This window comes from Daucus carota, chromosome 7 (genome assembly GCF_001625215.2).
Source record: "Daucus carota subsp. sativus chromosome 7, DH1 v3.0, whole genome shotgun sequence".
In the NCBI taxonomy this organism is placed as follows: domain Eukaryota; kingdom Viridiplantae; phylum Streptophyta; class Magnoliopsida; order Apiales; family Apiaceae; genus Daucus; species Daucus carota.
The window spans coordinates 22,275,720-22,293,268 of NC_030387.2; the positions used below are offsets into that span (position 1 = coordinate 22,275,720).

General features: G+C 35.3%; 2 protein-coding genes across 3 annotated transcripts; one reads left to right on the top strand and one right to left on the bottom strand.

Annotated features, from left to right (window-relative positions):
• Positions 1-6,017: 6,017 nt before the first annotated feature.
• Positions 6,018-9,396, top strand: LOC108196522 (zinc finger protein CONSTANS-LIKE 15). Of its 2 annotated transcripts, none has more exons than XM_017363842.2 (5): positions 6,018-7,126; positions 8,114-8,308; positions 8,695-8,754; positions 8,832-8,944; positions 9,040-9,396. In XM_017363842.2, the coding sequence occupies exons 1-5, from the start codon at positions 6,203-6,205 to the stop codon at positions 9,140-9,142; spliced, it is 1,395 nt and encodes a 464-aa protein (XP_017219331.1). In that variant the 5' UTR covers positions 6,018-6,202; the 3' UTR covers positions 9,143-9,396. The 2 variants fall into 2 exon arrangements, with proteins under 2 accessions (XP_017219331.1, XP_017219330.1); XM_017363841.2 differs by having other exon boundaries at positions 6,034-7,126; positions 8,829-8,944.
• A 1,024-nt stretch (positions 9,397-10,420) lies between these two features.
• LOC108196679 (uncharacterized protein At2g33490) lies at positions 10,421-17,408 on the bottom strand. Its single transcript, XM_017364077.2, has 11 exons — positions 17,022-17,408; positions 16,481-16,553; positions 16,009-16,083; positions 15,717-15,778; positions 15,561-15,629; positions 14,866-14,894; positions 14,564-14,771; positions 14,184-14,444; positions 13,185-13,235; positions 11,884-12,880; positions 10,421-10,819 (listed from the first exon to the last, which is right to left on the bottom strand). Exons 1-10 carry the CDS (start codon positions 17,142-17,144, stop codon positions 11,933-11,935), a joined length of 1,899 nt encoding a protein of 632 aa, XP_017219566.1. The 5' UTR covers positions 17,145-17,408; the 3' UTR covers positions 10,421-10,819; positions 11,884-11,932.
• Between the last annotated feature and the right edge of the window lie 141 nt (positions 17,409-17,549).

Consider the following 17,549-nt stretch of genomic DNA (forward strand, 5'->3'; position numbering starts at 1 on the left):
GTGGACAGTGGTAGGTTCGATCTCCGACTAATTGTATTGAAAAAGGCGGGGAATGCATGTGAAGGAATAGAATAGTGGGAGGCATTACAAAGCATGTTGTTATTATTCATTTACCGAAGAGAATGCTGGAACTTTCTTCAACATTTCTTCATTCTTCTCTTTTTTCTTTTCATTACAAAATTAGTCGGGCCTCCTTTTCATGCCAACACTATTTCTATTATTCTTCTTGTTCCCCAGTCCCCACCAAGCAACTATAAATTTACTAAGTATTTTTTGTAAAACCTGAAATTATTGCCATTAGGGTTGCCCGTGAGAGGGGGATGACATATACATGGAGGCAGGCTGATATATATAAGATCTGCGTTGCATTAAATTTTGGATGCCTGTAATCCATCATCTGTCACTGTTTCGCGGGTACGCGGAATCAGAATTTCGAAATAATTTTAGGGTACGCGGAATCAGAATTTCGAAATAATTTTAAATTGTACTCCCTCTGTCCCATTTAATTCTATACGTTTTTTTTTCACTGCTCGACACACACTTTAATACTCTAATAAAACATAATTCTATAATTTATTTTTAGATTTTTTTTTCTGAATAAAAATATAACATTCAAACTTTTATACAAAAAAGAAAAATCTTAAAAATCAGTTATTGAACTATACTTTACGAGAGCATTAAAGTCCGTGCCGCGTCCCCGTCCCTCAATGTATATAACTCAGGGGGACGGAGGGAGTAGCATTTTGCATTACAATAATCATAGTCATTTGAGGTTTATTTCGTGTCAATCGGGTGATTTTCGGGTTATTTTCAGGTTTTGTCTCAGTAAATCAGGTTGCGGTTCGGATCGGGTTCAGGTCGTGTCTGATATTTACATCATACCCCTGATCATAGGCCTTTAAATTTCGAAAGTCCATCAAAAAAGTGTCACAGATTAGTTGAACTGTACCAGCCAGTGACACCGCTTAAGGTAAGAGATTGGTGACTAAGTTGCATAATTAGACTAATCATTTAGTTTATTAGTGGAAATTGTTAGAATATAATATGATCTTGGTAAGCTCTCCTCCAAATACCATAAGATATTAGATGGTCCATTCTTGAAATGATATCAAAGCTCGGATTCATAGACATGAAGGCAAACTTGTGTCCGAAAACTGGACGTCAGTGATCCACTCTCAACCCAAAAATAACTTTCCGTCAGAAATGAGAATATTAGAATATAATATGATCTTAGTAAATCCTCTTTCTAATACTTCGCCTTAAGATTTTAGATGATGACAAAAATCACAGAATGTGGGATGGATATGGGATAGTGAATAAAGAAAGCAGAAGAGACAAGCGGTTGAAGACAGGATAGCAGTACATGCAGCGGTCCAATTCCAAAATAAAGAGACACAAGTAAAAGGGATCGCATATAATCAATTGGAAGAGATTTGTTAGATAGTGAAAGCTCAATGGGTTAATGTTGGTCCGTGGAAGTGAATAAAGAGGGGATTATAGAAACAAGGGGATAATGAGATGGAGTTTGGTGGATGAGAAATGATCACGAGATGGTAGGAGAGTTTTGGAATTTTCAAAAAGAGGGGATATTGGGTGAATTAACCTGACGCTGGTGGAATCTAATCAGAACCCGCGCTCTCTGAACTTGGCAGTCCCCAGTACATAGATATAGCTGTTCGTTCGCCTTTTTTTTATTCCTCTTCTTTTGGCTCTACCTGTTCCTTAGATCTCCTCATTATCTTCATTCCTACTCGCAATATATACATGCTTGCTGCATGCTGCTGCTGCGATATTCCCATCTTCCGCTTACATGTTTATACGTTATTTATAAGAACAAACTCGAGTTCAAACTCGGTTGACTCAGGGTGAAGTTCAATATGCTATCTTGAAAATTTAAATCGAGTTCGAACACAAAAATATGGTCGGTTTAGCTTGGAAAAAAAAATATGGTCAGTAAAACGAATATGAACCGAGTTATTCTTAGAATGTGTTTTTGGATACCGGTTGAACACGTTTTGTGAAAGCTCTAGAAAAATCAGATATATCTTGATTTTATTAGATACATGTAAGTTTAAAACTAATATCCAATTCCAATCTGCAATATTTTACAAAATTTTTTAGATTGTTGCTTATGTTTGACTTCTATGTGAAAGCTAATACTATTTAGTTGGGTTAAGTGGATTTAGATTTTTTATTTATCATGTTCAATTATATCATTAACAAATTATTCTCGAGCTTGTTCATTTATAAAACTCGAGTGATCAATCTTCAAATTTTTAACGATTTAAAACTTGACAAGTATTTGTGCGATAAGAAAATTCCAAGCAACTTGAATTCTCAGGAAAAAGTTAAAACTAACCCGATTAACATGAATGTGTCTGTTTTATGTTTTGTAGAATAATGATTACGATTTCGCGTCCATACTGGTTCTATTAGTCGACTGCCGAGAGTGATGTCACATGCTAAAGGATTATAGTTACCGCTATAGCATGTATGCTACAACCAAAGTTCTACAATAATTCTATTGGCAAGTTACGATAAAAAGTATTCGAATTTAACCAAATTTTGTCACATATTCTTAGAACATTCTTATTAAGAGCATTCGCATTGATCATATTAAGGAAATTATGTTTTCCAGAGAAAAAGGTTTCTACGTATCACATCCTAATTAAATTAAATTTTATTCTTTAACATGATAATAGATTATGTGTAATATTCATGCAAGTTTCTAGAATTTCGTTAATATAACTAATTTTACGTAATTGACCAAATTATATATACTCTATAATTGTATATATTATCTTTTTAGATAGATAAGATTTCTGATAAAGTTGATTTATTTCACAAAATTGACAAGAAATTGATATAACTGCGTACAAGGGAGTAGATAAACTTTCTATTAATTAATATGATAATTGAAATTTATCATTTGAGCACCTTCAGTACCATGGCTTCGTTAACTAAAGAATTAACGGCCGTATAAACTAATTAAAGTGAAATGGACTTTCTATGTTTTAGTTACTGCCTGTAGTAAATGAATTGTACATCAATAATATTCAAAGTTATATTTCATATTTTTGAAATTTATATTATTAAATATCTTTTATATGGAAACTGTAAAAAAAATTCCTTTTAAAAACGCAAGTTGTAAATATTGCGCAAGACCACATGGATTAATATATAAAGGCGAGACAAACTCAGTGTTTTGTAGCCCAAACGTCCCGGCACTGAGCGGAAATGGGCTGACATATATGTACCCTTCAAAATACTTAAATATCTGAAGCCCGTGCCCAAAGCACGACAAGATGGGCAATGGCCATGTTTTCCATGATGCAAAAGCGTGAGGTGTTCTGTGCGAAGTATAAAAAATATACTCGCTCTGTCTTTTTTATTTTTTTATAGTTTTTTTTACTGTTCGACATATATTTTAAAATTTTGTAAAACATAATCTTGTAATTTATTTTTTAGATTTTTTTTTATAAAAATTGCAACATCAAATTTTATTCAAAAAAAATTTTAAAAATAAGTTATATATTTTCTAGGAGCATTCGAATGCGTGTCAAACTCTCGTGCCCAATGATAAACTACCTAGGAGGTGGATGGAGTAACTCTTATTAAAAAGTAGTAATATAATAGCTTGTATCAAAAGTTAACTATAACCTGTTGTGAAATAGAGAACGAATTAAACAAATAATTATTTTGTTTTCTTATCACATATCAAATATTCAAAAATTTATGATTTAAAAAGTATTGCAATGATATCTCGAGCAATCCAACCTACATTAGCTATAAAATTAGTAATATCGGAATCGACATCCACATATATATCATTTGTAGGCTAGTATTCATAATTATCACTTAAATATAAACAATTTTTTATTAAAAAGGGTGAGTTTTCGCGGTGTCCATTACAGTCCTTACAAATCTCTCAAAATATTATATAAATCATTTCCAAAAAATTAACGAACCTCATACTAAAACATATGAAAATATCAAAATATAACATACTATCATTTCAAAAATATGATCACGACTAACAATCTTGACAATAAGATACTCAAGAATATATAATAATAAAAAATTAGACCTAAATTATATTGAAAACTAGTAAATAAATTCGATTAATTATCCGTATTGATCGTTACGGATATGATTCAGTATCCGAGATGGTCTTTCATAATTCTCACGCTAGTATATTAACCAAATGCTTGGAAATTCTTTGAAAAGTAAAACTAGAAAATAGATATTTTTAAAATGCAGTGTATTAGGTTCCGCAGATGAGAATGAGATAGAGGATAATAATTGGCTGCTGTTGGTTCCTGCTGTTGCCTCATGGTGTGTTTTGCTTGCACGTTGTATTGCAGCACAGCTACTTATATTATTTGAAATTTGTAATAATTTATTGGGGCGCATCATAAAGTGAAGCGCCAAGTTGGTAATGACCAGATTGTATCGAGCAACACGGTGGTCAAAGAAACGGATGGGATCGATAGAATGAGGCCGGAGATATTTTGTTTTGCGGGGCCGTCGGCAAGGACTTAAAGAGTAGATATTTTGGGATTAAATGGAGCCCATCGAGATAGTATGAAATAATTTAACGGTCTTTCTAACGTGAACTCATGTGAAAATGGTTTTTTACAAGTGGAATTGGTGTGAATGCAGAGAGCCATCAACATTTATTAGCTATCCATCAATTAAAAATTAATATTTTTAAAAAAGTTAGTGACTATTGTGTGTCTATGAGCACACCATAGAAAATTCAATAATTTAATATCTAAAAGTTTATAATTATAATAAATATAATGAAGATGATTATGATGTTTTAAAATTTTCTTATTTATCACAACATTTTAAAATAATTTTTAGTAGTTAATAAAAAACATATTGTAATTTGTTGATCATACTCTTTTTTTTACAAACAAATGATTTTATTAATACGAAACGTTTAATAAGATATATATTAAATTCAGCCGGGACAAACCCTCGAACTGTCAACTACAATCCGATTGTGAAACAAAAAACGAACTAAACAAATAGTCGTTTTGTTTTCAGATCGCTTAACACATAGAATATTCATATTCTTTGATCTAAAAAATATTACAATCATATCTCGGTGAATCCAGCCTACATCAGTTATGAAACTAGTAGTATCGTAATTGACCTGTACATAAGCATTATATGTAGTCCAATATCCAGAATTATCAATCAAATCAATTGATCCAAAAGCAGCAAACGTCCCCAAAACATGAACAATTTTTTATTATAAATGGTGAGCTCTTGCGGTATCACCATCGTCTCAAAATCGACGCAGTCTTATAGATCTCTCAAAATACTATATAAACCCTTTTCAGAATAATAACCGAAAGACATACCAAAACACATAAGAATAACAAAACATAACACACTGACATCCCAGAAAGATGGGCACACATTAGCATCTCAAAAAACAGCACGATTAATAACCTTGATAACGAGGTACTCAATAAGATCTGATCCAAAAAGATTAGATTTGAGTTTTATTGAAAAACTGGTAAAATAATAGAAGAAGATGAGAGAGCGAAGTTAGTTAATTGGTAGGGAGATGGAGATCTGGATGGCGGAGAGTGATGACGGAAACCCTCATACGAAAGTCGACTATCAAAATAAGAAAACTAAATATTATTATTTTTGAAAGACCTCATAGAAATTTCCAAAATTAATCGATTAGTTTTTGATTTCCAATTTCTACGATCATTCTTAAAACATAAAACATATTCTCTCGATACCACTCATTTCTATACGTTCTATTTTTTATGTCTTTTTACTGTTTAGCACATACTTCTTATAAAATTTATTTTTCTAAATAAATATTAAATTTTTATTTAGAAAAGAATATATAAAAGATAAATGAAAAACACAAATATTAAAATACATGTGTGTGCACAAACGGAGGGAATCGAGGGAGTAAGATATAAATAAAATAATGCAACAATCCTTTGTGAGATCCTGACACAACACTAATAATTTAGTTAGGTGGTAACCCTCGGTTAAGCTGAGCAAGCTTTCCCTCATTTGTTTAAAAAACAACAAAAAGGGAGAGTAAATTGAGTTATTAGACAGCAAGGTTCCCCAAAACAGAAAACAAAGAGAGAAGCTTCAGCTCCACTTGACATCTCTGCTTTGACTCGATAAAACCAAGAGAAAACCATCACTCCCCCTATCCATGGCTGCCGGCGGCGACGACGAGGCGGCGGAAGAACGACGGCTCATCAGAAGAAGAGAAATGGGCGTGGCCTGTGACCACTGCAACCAAGAGACAGCTATACTCTATTGCAGAGCCGATTCAGCCAAGCTCTGTGTGGCTTGTGATCAACATGTCCACTCGGCGAACCCTCTTTCTTTGAAGCATATTCGATCTCAGATCTGCGATAATTGCGCCTCCCAGCCTGTTGCGGTTCACTGTGTTTCGGATAATCTGATGCTTTGTATTGAATGTGATTCCGATGCTCACTCGTCGGTGACGAATCATCGGCGGGAGAGTGTGCAGGGGTTTAGTGGATGTCCGGCTCCGGCTCAGCTCGCGGCGCATTTGGGTCATGATTTGATGAAATTGGTTCATTGTGATGTGAACATTGGGGTGATTAAGGGGTTCCAGTGTGATGACGAGGAGGGTGGTGATGATCAATTCATGGTGCCTAGTAGTAGTTTGTTTGGCCAGGTTTATAGGAAAGGCCGAGGCGAATCGTCGAGTGCTGGTTTAATTGGGGGGAACCAGAAGCACGCGGTGCTCAAGCAATTGGTTCATCTCTTTCACACACAACAACAACAGCAGCAGCAACAACAAGACGGAGACGAGCATTTTCAGATTAGGCAGCAGGAGGAGGATGCACAAGAGAGGAGGAGGGGATTTATGGATAGTGTAGATGGTGATGATGACAAAGACGCGCATTCATTGTTATTGGCGCAGTCTTTAACTCCGCAGCAGCAATTGCTTCCATTTACCTCTTTGCTGATGCAGCAACAGGTAAGTACGAGCACGAGTACTGGTCAATTGGATGTGATGAATGAGGTTGATCAGGGTGGTTTTGAGCAAGGCGAGAGCGGACAGATGTTGTGGAATACTCATCCCTCTGATCAGGGCACTCAGGTTTTCTCTCCTAGCTTCGTATTCAACCGATTTTTGTTTGTTTGTTTTTTCTTGTTACCATATGTATGTTTTTTATTAGTCCGGCATTTCACAGCTTTTGATTATCTGCTTGGCCTTAATATGATGCACACTTGTACTAGCTTGGAAACAATTGAAATTTTACACACTAACTTGTTACTACATAATCTCATGGTTCTTTTATTATTAAAATCTTGGGCATGTATCAATCAATTAAGCTCTTTTACCAAATAACCTTAACTTAACCTTGCTATTAGAGCCACTTTTATGAGATTTCTTTAGTGTTTAAATTTTTAGTTTACACACTAATGTTGAGTATTACACCAAGAAATGGGCTTCCTGCTAATCCACTCTACAGTGAGATGGATTTTCTCTTTTCTAAGTTCCAACTCTCTCCATGTCAGGCTCCAGCTAAGTTTCTTCATTAAGAATTAACAAGGGGTTTCATTGTTAGGATGTTAACCGCATAGTCTGGGATTTAGATACTCATATCGATATCAACCAGCTTAAGTTCTCGTTGCTGACGTGTTCTATTTTTTTAATCCGCTAACAATTACTCATTAGTACTCTCTTTTAGAACCACCAAGGCACCAATTTTATGACCCACTCTTGCAGTAAATAGGCATCAGTTTTTGTATATAGCTCTCCTACTTACCTCTTGTCTAGCTAATATTTTCTTCCTAAAACTACATAATTATTAGTTTGTATATAGCTCTGCTACTTAATTGCTAACTCTTTTAGTCTCTTTGGTGATTTGGCAGATTACATAGTTGTGAATTCCACTTAGTCCCGTGTGCTGTAATTTGCAGAACAATTTGTGAACCATTATTATTAATTCTTCTTCTGGAACATTCTTTCCTATCTGTTAGTTTTTTTAGTTAATACCCGTTTCCACAAGCATTTTATTGTATCTTTGGATGAACTTATGGATTTGTTCTGCACCTGACTGTAAATGGTTGTTCTCCGCAGATTTGGGATTTTAATCTGGGATGTCTAAGGGGTTCAGGTCCACTAGATTTGGGTGAAGGTGCGAATGATGCAGGGTTTACTGTGAGAAGTTATAGTGAACTCCTAACTGAAGCTTCTCTGGACGACACAAAGGGAATAAGAGAACTTTACGGAATGAATAGTTCTGCGACACTTGAGAATCTTGTTACTTTTAAGGTGATAGCCTGTTTACACAGTAGCTAGACAGCTGAAGTGTCCCTTCTTTATAATGCACCAAGTCAAAGACATAAAAATAAGAATACCAAGTGACCACATCAAATGAAGGCCTTCAAAAGGAATAGCGGGGTCTATGATTAATGAAACCAATTTAATAGGGTGAATAAAAATTATAATAATCTCCTTGATTTTTGATTGAACTTAAATTGGTTTCTGTTGGAATACAAATGCAATTTGATGCATGTCATCATCATCCACCGGTTATGCGGGAGGAATCTTGTACTTACTTATTAGTATGGTTAAGAAATTAGTTACCCTTACACTCTTCTCAGCCGGTATCATTGTACATACTGACACGCTCTTTTGACTCTTTTTAAAAATGATAGAATGACAGAAATAACCCAGCAGCTGGGCCAACATCATGTGAGAGCAACAATTTACCGATGGTAAGGGGATCATCAGGTTCGGGTTTTGGTATTCCCAAATACTGTGTGGCTCTAAAGATTTTCATTATGTGCAGCAGATGCTGAGATGTGAAAATACAGCGCCAGCAACAATAAAGACTGATTTACAGTTGATGGCAAAGAACAGAGATAATGCAATGCTTCGGTACAAGGAGAAGAAGAAAACACGGAGGTAGAGTCGCTATTCATATATTGCCCTTTTATACTTTTAAATATGCTTCCGAAAACAATGCAAAATCACGACCTTTTGGAATATTTTATGTATAGATATGATAAGCACATCCGGTATGAATCGAGAAAGGCCAGAGCTGATACCAGAAAGCGTGTAAAGGGTAGATTTGTCAAGGCCAGTGAAGCTCCAGGCTCCTGAATTTCGACATTTGTCTTTGCTTGAAGTTCCCGTCTCATGCTAAATCATGTAGCGTCTCTTTGTAAACCAAATACTGTTTTAATGCTGCTGTAAGCTTTAAGCTATAAGCTTGTGGTGATGGTGAGGGTTGACATGTAATATAAAGTGCGTGTAATTAGTTGACTGAAAGGTGCCCCAACAGGGTGGTAGTTTTGGAGACCTTGTATTCCAAGCTCAAAAAGAGCCATTAGTTCAGTATTTCAGTTAAAGTTATATATCTCGGTTGTATTACATCGAATAATTTTTTTCTAAATTTCAGGTGTATTGAATAAGGATCAAAAACTAATATTTATTGATATTTAAGTATTTAATCAATTTTCAAATTATTCTAAAACATTTTGCGGAGACCAATTAAAATTGAAAAATATAAACATGCTCATTGTTCGAACTTTTCTTAGATTTTGAATATATAAAATCAAGCTAAAATCCATAAGAATTTTGAAAAAAAATTGTCAAAAATTTAAGTAAATCATGTGGGACTCTGAAAATTTTGTGAAACTCTGCCTAAAATAAATCAAGTACAGATTAAGAACATTTATAGATATTATTAATCGTTTTCATCCTAAAAAAAAGATGTTACAGATTATATATATATACTAATACATATATTATTTTTACTCTAAAAAGGATTTACGATGTTATTACTAAATAAATATTGAGATTTTTTATTAAGAGTATCTCCAATTGTCATGAGTATCCAAGGTCGATTAAATATAACTAAAGGTCAGTCAAATATAGCTAACATCAGGAGTTTGGCTAAAATTATAAACAAGATTGGCCAAAATATAACTGAGAGCTTTGCTAAAGTTACAGACATCACAATAACAATAATATCCCGTTGGAGTCTGAATTTTTTTCATAACCTCTGTAAATTTTTTATATGTATGAATAAATTTTAGTTATGGATCGTACAGGTTGGGGTTGGAGATGCCCTGAGAACTCTAGGCTCTGGCACAAAATTCCCACTAATTTTGCTGTGTAGCAACTAGCAACAGAGGTTGGCCAACCGATTGCACTCAGGATCCTTAGAAGTACAAAGGTTCACACTTCACACCCTTCAATTTTAATATAACACAACAATGCCATTGAGTGATATCAGCCTCAGCTCCATGCATAAAGTAAACTGGAATTAGAAACTAAACACCCCCTCCTGTCCTCTGAGTACAACAAGAGACCAAAGATTATAAAAGAAGATTCAGTTCAGTTAATCAACTAATACCGAAACAATTTAGAGAAAACTTGAAAAGTCAGGATGTTGGGCTCTTCCATTAAAAATTCATATATAACAACCGTTGTAATCTACACCAACATATTCTGACCAAAAAAATAAAAAAATCTACACCAACATATTTTGAATAACTGGAGGCTGGAGCTAACACATAAATGAACTTTTCCAACGTCTGTACCACTGCCATAATGCAAGATATAACAAAATTTCTCATATTTAACAACATTTTTGGTTAGAACCTAAGCATTTGTGCCCTCACTGGAACGTGCAAGGAGATAAATTATTTAGGACCATAGATATATGTACACAACATCTTCACTCGACAAAGGTTCTTTCACCTGACAAAGGATATGAGCATTCGCCAGCCAAGATAATGGTCCTAGCTCAACTGGTATCAAATTATTCTGCGCCTGCAATGAGCAAAACTAATTCATAAAAAAGGCAAGGTAACGCTATAACACAACAAGTAAATTTGGTCACATATGCTACAGATGCAGACCAATCCCTATGAAGGGATCCATATAATTTGAATGTCTAATTAGATTCTTATGGTATATGAATTCTCAAGTTACATAAACAAATATCAATGCAACAAGAATTTACAAACACTTGTGATGTACACAAAGCAATTTGCTACCATTCCGATAGGACTGCAGTAAAGCAGTAAATTAGACTAATATTTTCACAAGGCATGAAGCTGGTTCTTACTCGGCATTGATGCATTCCCCATGAAACTTCAATTCTAACATAGCCCTTTCTTACCTTTCATGTCTCTATATCTTTCTAGTATAATATCTAATTTAATATTATAAGCAGGTCATGACCTACAAGACCAATACTCAGCTTAATCTGTAGACCCAAAGTTACAGTTATCCACATGCAAAGTTTCCCTGATGAGGTTGACTAATTGCAAGTAACCATGATGACTTCTGTCCAGGATCATGTCGAACTGTAGCTCTAATACCATGTTAGGGACCACGGCAATTAAAAAAAGTAACCACTAACCACCAATATATTTGGTTACTAGAAAGCAACCAATTATGTGAACAATAAATAACCATGTGCTAATAGACTTTTCAGATATGCAATCAAAGATGCACTGGTAGATGGCCACAAATAAGAGGATAAGGTTGTAAGTTCACTCCTAAGCACTTCTATGCTATCCATGTATTATGTTCAAACCTCATGCTGGAAGGTGAGGTACACCTCATTTCCTGTTTTCTCATAAATTCATAATATATAAAATGTAATTTCTTCTTCGTAAATCGAGTATAAAGTCGGTTTATGATGAGGTCGGCAAACACATTGGGAGAAAGAAGAGGCTGATGTAACACAATTTAACAAGTGAACAGAAATATATGCACAGGCCAAACGTTATGCAAATGCAAATGATAATATATACTTGTATTTGTATACGAGCACTATTTGTAATCGGTCAAATTGGAAAAGAACTACTTGCAGGGTTTCAAAATACCTCTAATCTGGATAGCGGCGGTGGCAGATTGACCACCAAATGTGGTCAACTATGTGTTTGATAAGGAAATTGGTTTAACAGGAGGCGAAGAGATATCCTCAGTCATCTTGAAATTAGGAGATTCCAAATTTTTCGGGGCATGCGACTCTTTTTCCCTTTGACCTCTTGAGGGTATTGAGTAACTGCGGTTGAAGGTCTGCGGAGGCTTTGGAAGAGTAGATGCATTTGTCGCTGTCAATTTATTTGTGCCAGAGAGCTCCTGACCTTTAGGAAGCAAGGGACTAGAATGACTTATATTTGAAGTTCCCTTTGTTTTGATATGAGCAGGGGGTCTGGGAAGCTCATGTAGTTCACTAATTTTCGGGGACGATGTGAAAGTTGGCGAGACACCTGATGATAATACTGGGGACGATGTTGGCTTTGGTAGTGGAGTGCGCATTAGTGATCCAGAAAACAGGAGAGCATTTCCTGTTGAGGCAATAGGGCCACTAGCAGACGTATTAGCCCTACTTGACCATGACTTGCCCATCAACGGACCAGAGAAAGCTTGCCTTCTAACTTTTTTGGTATCGCCATGACGATCAATATGTGACGAGAGCCCCTCTGCTAAATGAGGTGGTGATCGACTTGGTCTAATATTGCTGTTGCTATCTTTCAGTACTGACTGCATATTTGATAAAACTGGACTTGAGTTCTCATTTCCTAATACTTTTTTGTGCTCCAAAGGGGATGAATGCCACGGACTACTTGTACCTCCGCTCACACTTACACGTCCTTGAGGTGTTTGTGCATCTGATCGTGATGAAACTTGACACTTTGTCTCATCAGGTGTGGGCAGCACATAGGTGGAGAACTTCCGAGAGGAAGCTTGCCGAATGGGTACATACCTTTCAGCAGGGTCAGAATCCTTCCCAATAAAAAGTGGAGCTGATTTGCTGCTTGGATCAAGATTTCTACGAAGTAAAGAGCTGTCAACAGGTTTCCTCTTTGGATTTTCCTGTTGCAAAAGAAACAGAAATTTATGCAAATTATGAGTATATTAAGCAAGCAGAAAAGAATGTGAAGGAAAGGAAAGCCTCCACAAACAGTAATTGTATAAGAAAGTTCAATTTGAAAAGCTAGAAAAATGAAAATGCAATACTCTGGCCTGTAGACAGAAGCAAGTTACTAAAATAGTAGTATATATAGGATTACATCAAGAAAACGATGTACAATATATCATTAGATAGTCACTCAAATATCAGCAGGTTTTTCCTAATTAGTTACTAGGTAAACATTATGCTAGGATGACTTTTTCATACCTTCACATCAGCCGTGGGAGCTTTTGGAAATGTAATATCAACTTCATCCAACTGCAATGACATGAAGGAAGTTAATGTAGTATCCCACAGTTTATATCCACCAGTTCATAGCTCTTAAACCAAATAATTTCTAATGAAAAGGCAGCCACTATTCTAAGTGGTAGGCTACAAGTTGAAATTTATAATTGCATCAAACAGGACGACTAACAATATGACCCAAGGCCAACATAGCACACAGTTTGCAAGAGTTTCAATGCCTAAACTAAATTATGGGGATCAGTCCCCAGTCTTGATATTATATATAGGCTAGTTTATTATTAGTTGGATTGGTTATTTCGGCCTGTTGGTTTTGGGCTTTACTTCATTGGCACATTAGGGTTGTTTCCAATATTCAATGACCTTATAAGAATAGTTTTGTTACGCTTGGATCATACACTCTATCAGTGGGAATAATATTGTTATGATTGAATAATTATAGGGAAACATATTGGGATAGTGATTAAGTTGCAATTAAATTATTAGTTGGATTGCTTATTTCACTTCATTTGTTTTGGGCTTTAGTTCATTGGCCCACTAGGGTAAGTGGGCTGTTTCCGGTAATTTTTATTTTATTTATTTATTTTGACGGGGAACCTTTAAAAGTAAACCCCGGGACCACCCTACTAGACCCAACATCAGGTAAATCGAGTCCTTTTTGCACTGGTATTCATATCACATTACACAAATAATTTTGGTATGCTTGGATCATACAATCTTTAATTGGGAATAATATTGGTTGCGATTGATAATTTTAGGGGGATGTACTGGGATCACAATTAAGTTGCAATTTAATTAAAAAATTATTTCAATCTATGCTTTTGCTGTTTTGTCTTGCATCACTAAAGCACCATGTTTATGATGTATTAGATGCAGATCCGCATTGACTCAATATATAAGATACAAGAATGTGTTGGTCAGTAGCAGTAGAACACTTAAAGTCTTGAACAATGTAATACTTACCTCCATTGAGTCTTTTGTTTTAGAATCATCCTGACCATTATTAGCATGGCCATGATCAAAACTAAGCTCATTATCATCATAGCTTTCAGAGTCATCATCAGTGTCATCAGTATAATCCTCATCAATATCATCACCACCACTAGCATCATCCTCATCTTTGAGTCCGTCGAAGTGGTATGTAATATGATGCCGTGCAGTGATGGATTCAACCTGAGGATCAATTGCTTCAAGAGATTTGGAAGCCTTTCTGAAAAAAGACATCTGCTGACAATAATGGAGTATAAGTATGTGATTGTTAAACAGTGACTAGATTATAATTATATTATATCACTATATCAGTATGTTAGAACTGATTAATTTTTCGGAAAGAATTAAAAAACCTGAGCAGCATGGTGCCTAGATGCCTGTGTTAAAAGACTTCGGGATTGTCCACCTTTAAGAGATTTCATACGAAAAACAAACATACTAGCATCCTCATCATAGTCATCTTGAGCTGCTTGCAGTTCGCGAACAGAGAAGCCATCTCCCTTGCTGCTTTTTGACCTCCCTTTCCCTCTGCTTTTTGGTATCATCTCTTCATAAATCATTCTGCAAGTCATTAATACAGGATAAGACCTTTCATTATTAAAAATGTCAGATAATTGCAACCATAATATCATCAACTATAAGAATGAACTTGAACCTTTTTTCATCACACTGTTTCTTCATCTCCTGCATCAAGAATAGGAGAGCAAATAAGAGGGGATAGAAATCAATTTGACAATTTCCGTGCAGTGTTATGCCTATCTAACCATCTAACAAGGTTTAAAATCCATCCAAAGCAGCAATCTGTACTAATTGAAAAACTTGAAGATAAGCACTAAACAGTAGTGCGAAAAGGTTACACTAACACAAGCACAGGAATGTGAATTAAAAAAGTTTCCACGCAGGATTTCAAGAGGATAATTTTTTGATTGCTAGACATGCTTCCATTTGAACATTGGGTGTCCTGTAATTTAATAAATAAATGCATTTTATAGATCAGAATTATAAATGTAGCTGGGTAACTTCTCCAAATTTGGTGTTGAAATCTAGTCATTTTATTGGGAGATTTAAACTTAACAGACGATGTGCTTTAAATATTTACCGGCGCACATGGCTCACAGCCTCATGCACAGAAACACGCAGAGAAACAAAAAACCTAAGAAAACTATATGTTCCGATGATTAATTCCTCTTCTAATCAGTTTCTTATTTTAATTTGTAACAAGACAAGGAACTGGTTCTGTGGGTATATGGTATACCAGATTTAAAAAGCATACCAGCAACATAGGTACAGAGAACATATTATACTAATTTCCCATGTACCTGTGAATTTAACTACTTTACAGGAACTAACCTCAACAGTACGCAATTCATTAAGAAGGGACTCTGACGGGATGGTGATCGTCTGGAAGATATGGGAGCGCTGAACAAAATATTAATAACTTATTAATAAAACATATATATTTAAGGAATCTAAGATATACTGCAATATATTATAGATGTAACCCACATAGCGATCAACAAGATTCTGGATTATAAACTGAACTTTTCCCAGCATCAGCAACACTTTACCTGCATATAAGAAAGAACACTTGACTTTTATAAAAAGGATTAATAAATGAACACCCAAATGGAAGTTACTTTATCTCCACAGCAATGTAGTCCATAACCAATGTTGGTTGCACATTTAATTCACAGAAAAGAAACAAACTTGTAGCAAGTCAACATTATCGCAAAAACGATTGCAGCTTGCCGAATGAAGTTTAAAGATAAAAATAATAAAGAACTGATTGCTCACTCACCACTTTCCTCGTCATCATTTAATGCAGTTTTTTCAAGAAGACAATCTCCCATTTCTCGTAGTGATTCTGAGAATTCTGAATGTGCAATTATCCGGAATTAGCATACTTTTGAGCAATAACAGAGGACAAAGAGATATCTATAAAACAATCCACTTAGTAGTGACATTCAAAATCAAAACAGACCAGAAACTTCAATACCTATATATATCCAAATCTTCAACAAGTCACTACAGGATTTACAGATTATTTACAATTACAAAAACCATCCTCTGATTAATTTGTAGCTGGCATAACCAGGCCACCTACAATCAATGACATTAAATAGGCCCCACGCGTCTACTATTTAGACGCAATAAAAATATTCATATGTAACGCAAGTTGCAATATCGCTTCGGAGGAACACATATTATGCAAAAGAAAAAAAGAGATGAATATTAAAAACTGAAACATAGAGAGCAAGTCAGGTAAAAACCATATGCACTATTGGCCGTGGCTGCAGCAGCAGATAACAAGCTGTCGTAGCAATCTCTCATGTCTTGCATGTCCTGCAACAAAGAAAACAAAACAAATCTAAAATCGGGTTCGATACTGCCTTGGAACACTAAGATAAGATGAAGTCCCAAACTCACAAAAAGAGCTAGTAGTCTAAACAATAACAATTCTGTAGTCTAAATTCTAAAAGCTAACAATAACTTAACATTTTCATTAATAACCAGTATAACACAGCACATAGCGACTATACTTAACGAGGAATCAGTTGCAACAAAGACCGAAACACGAGAAACGAGTAAGCAAAAAACAGCAGAAAATCAGAGGGCATCTAAAATCAGGCAAAACAAGCAATTCATAATCAGTAGCAGTGAGTAACAAGAAATGAGATCTAGTAAAAAACGCGAAATCGTAGATTAACAATGACATGATAATCAAAGTCAAAGAAGAAGCCACAATCAATCATCAATCAAACAAATTAAAAAAAAGATGGAAATGATGATAAAAATGAAATCTTTCAGGACCTGAGAAGCTTGAGTGACGTCATCCAATTTCGAAAGAGGCTGGCGGAGATGGTGGTGGTGACGTCCGTGCTTGGGAATCGCAGTGGAGGCCAATCCTCTCAATTTCTTGAGTGAATTTTTCATTTCCCCCGCTGCGGCTGCTGCTAAATAAATTAATAATAATAATTCGAAGCTCGTTGTTGTTTCAATTGGATTATAACTAGAAGCGGGTGAACAAAATGCAGGTTAGGATTGGTTGGATTGTGCAAAACCTAGAAAATACAGAGAAGAAGAAGAAGAGGGAGTGGGTCAATTCAATGGATCAAAGTCTACCTCCGTTTTTATTCTCAGTCAAACCGGAAATTTCATTATTCTCTTCTTCTTCTTTTTTATATGTAAACCCGCCCTATTTTTCTTTTTTATTCGGTGGACTATATTTTTATATTGTTAGTATTGCATCTCGGTGACGCTGGGGTGGAAAACAAATCAACATACGTTATTTGGTTGAAACCCGACCGTTTCTCGAATTTCTTGACGTGTGATACTTCG

Coding starts and splice junctions, on each gene's coding strand:
- LOC108196679 (XM_017364077.2), bottom strand. CDS start 17,144: ATGAAAAATTCACTCAAGAAATTGAGAGGATTGGCCTCCACTGCGATT. Junction 16,084..16,480: donor CACGGCCAATAGTGCATATG/GTTTTTACCTGA, acceptor TTGCACATTCAG/AATTCTCAGAATCACTACGA. Junction 14,445..14,563: donor CTAGGCACCATGCTGCTCAG/GTTTTTTAATTC, acceptor TATTGTCAGCAG/ATGTCTTTTTTCAGAAAGGC.
- LOC108196522 (XM_017363841.2), top strand. CDS start 6,203: ATGGCTGCCGGCGGCGACGACGAGGCGGCGGAAGAACGACGGCTCATC. Junction 7,127..8,113: donor CCTCTGATCAGGGCACTCAG/GTTTTCTCTCCT, acceptor TGTTCTCCGCAG/ATTTGGGATTTTAATCTGGG. Junction 8,755..8,828: donor AGAGCAACAATTTACCGATG/GTAAGGGGATCA, acceptor CATTATGTGCAG/CAGATGCTGAGATGTGAAAA.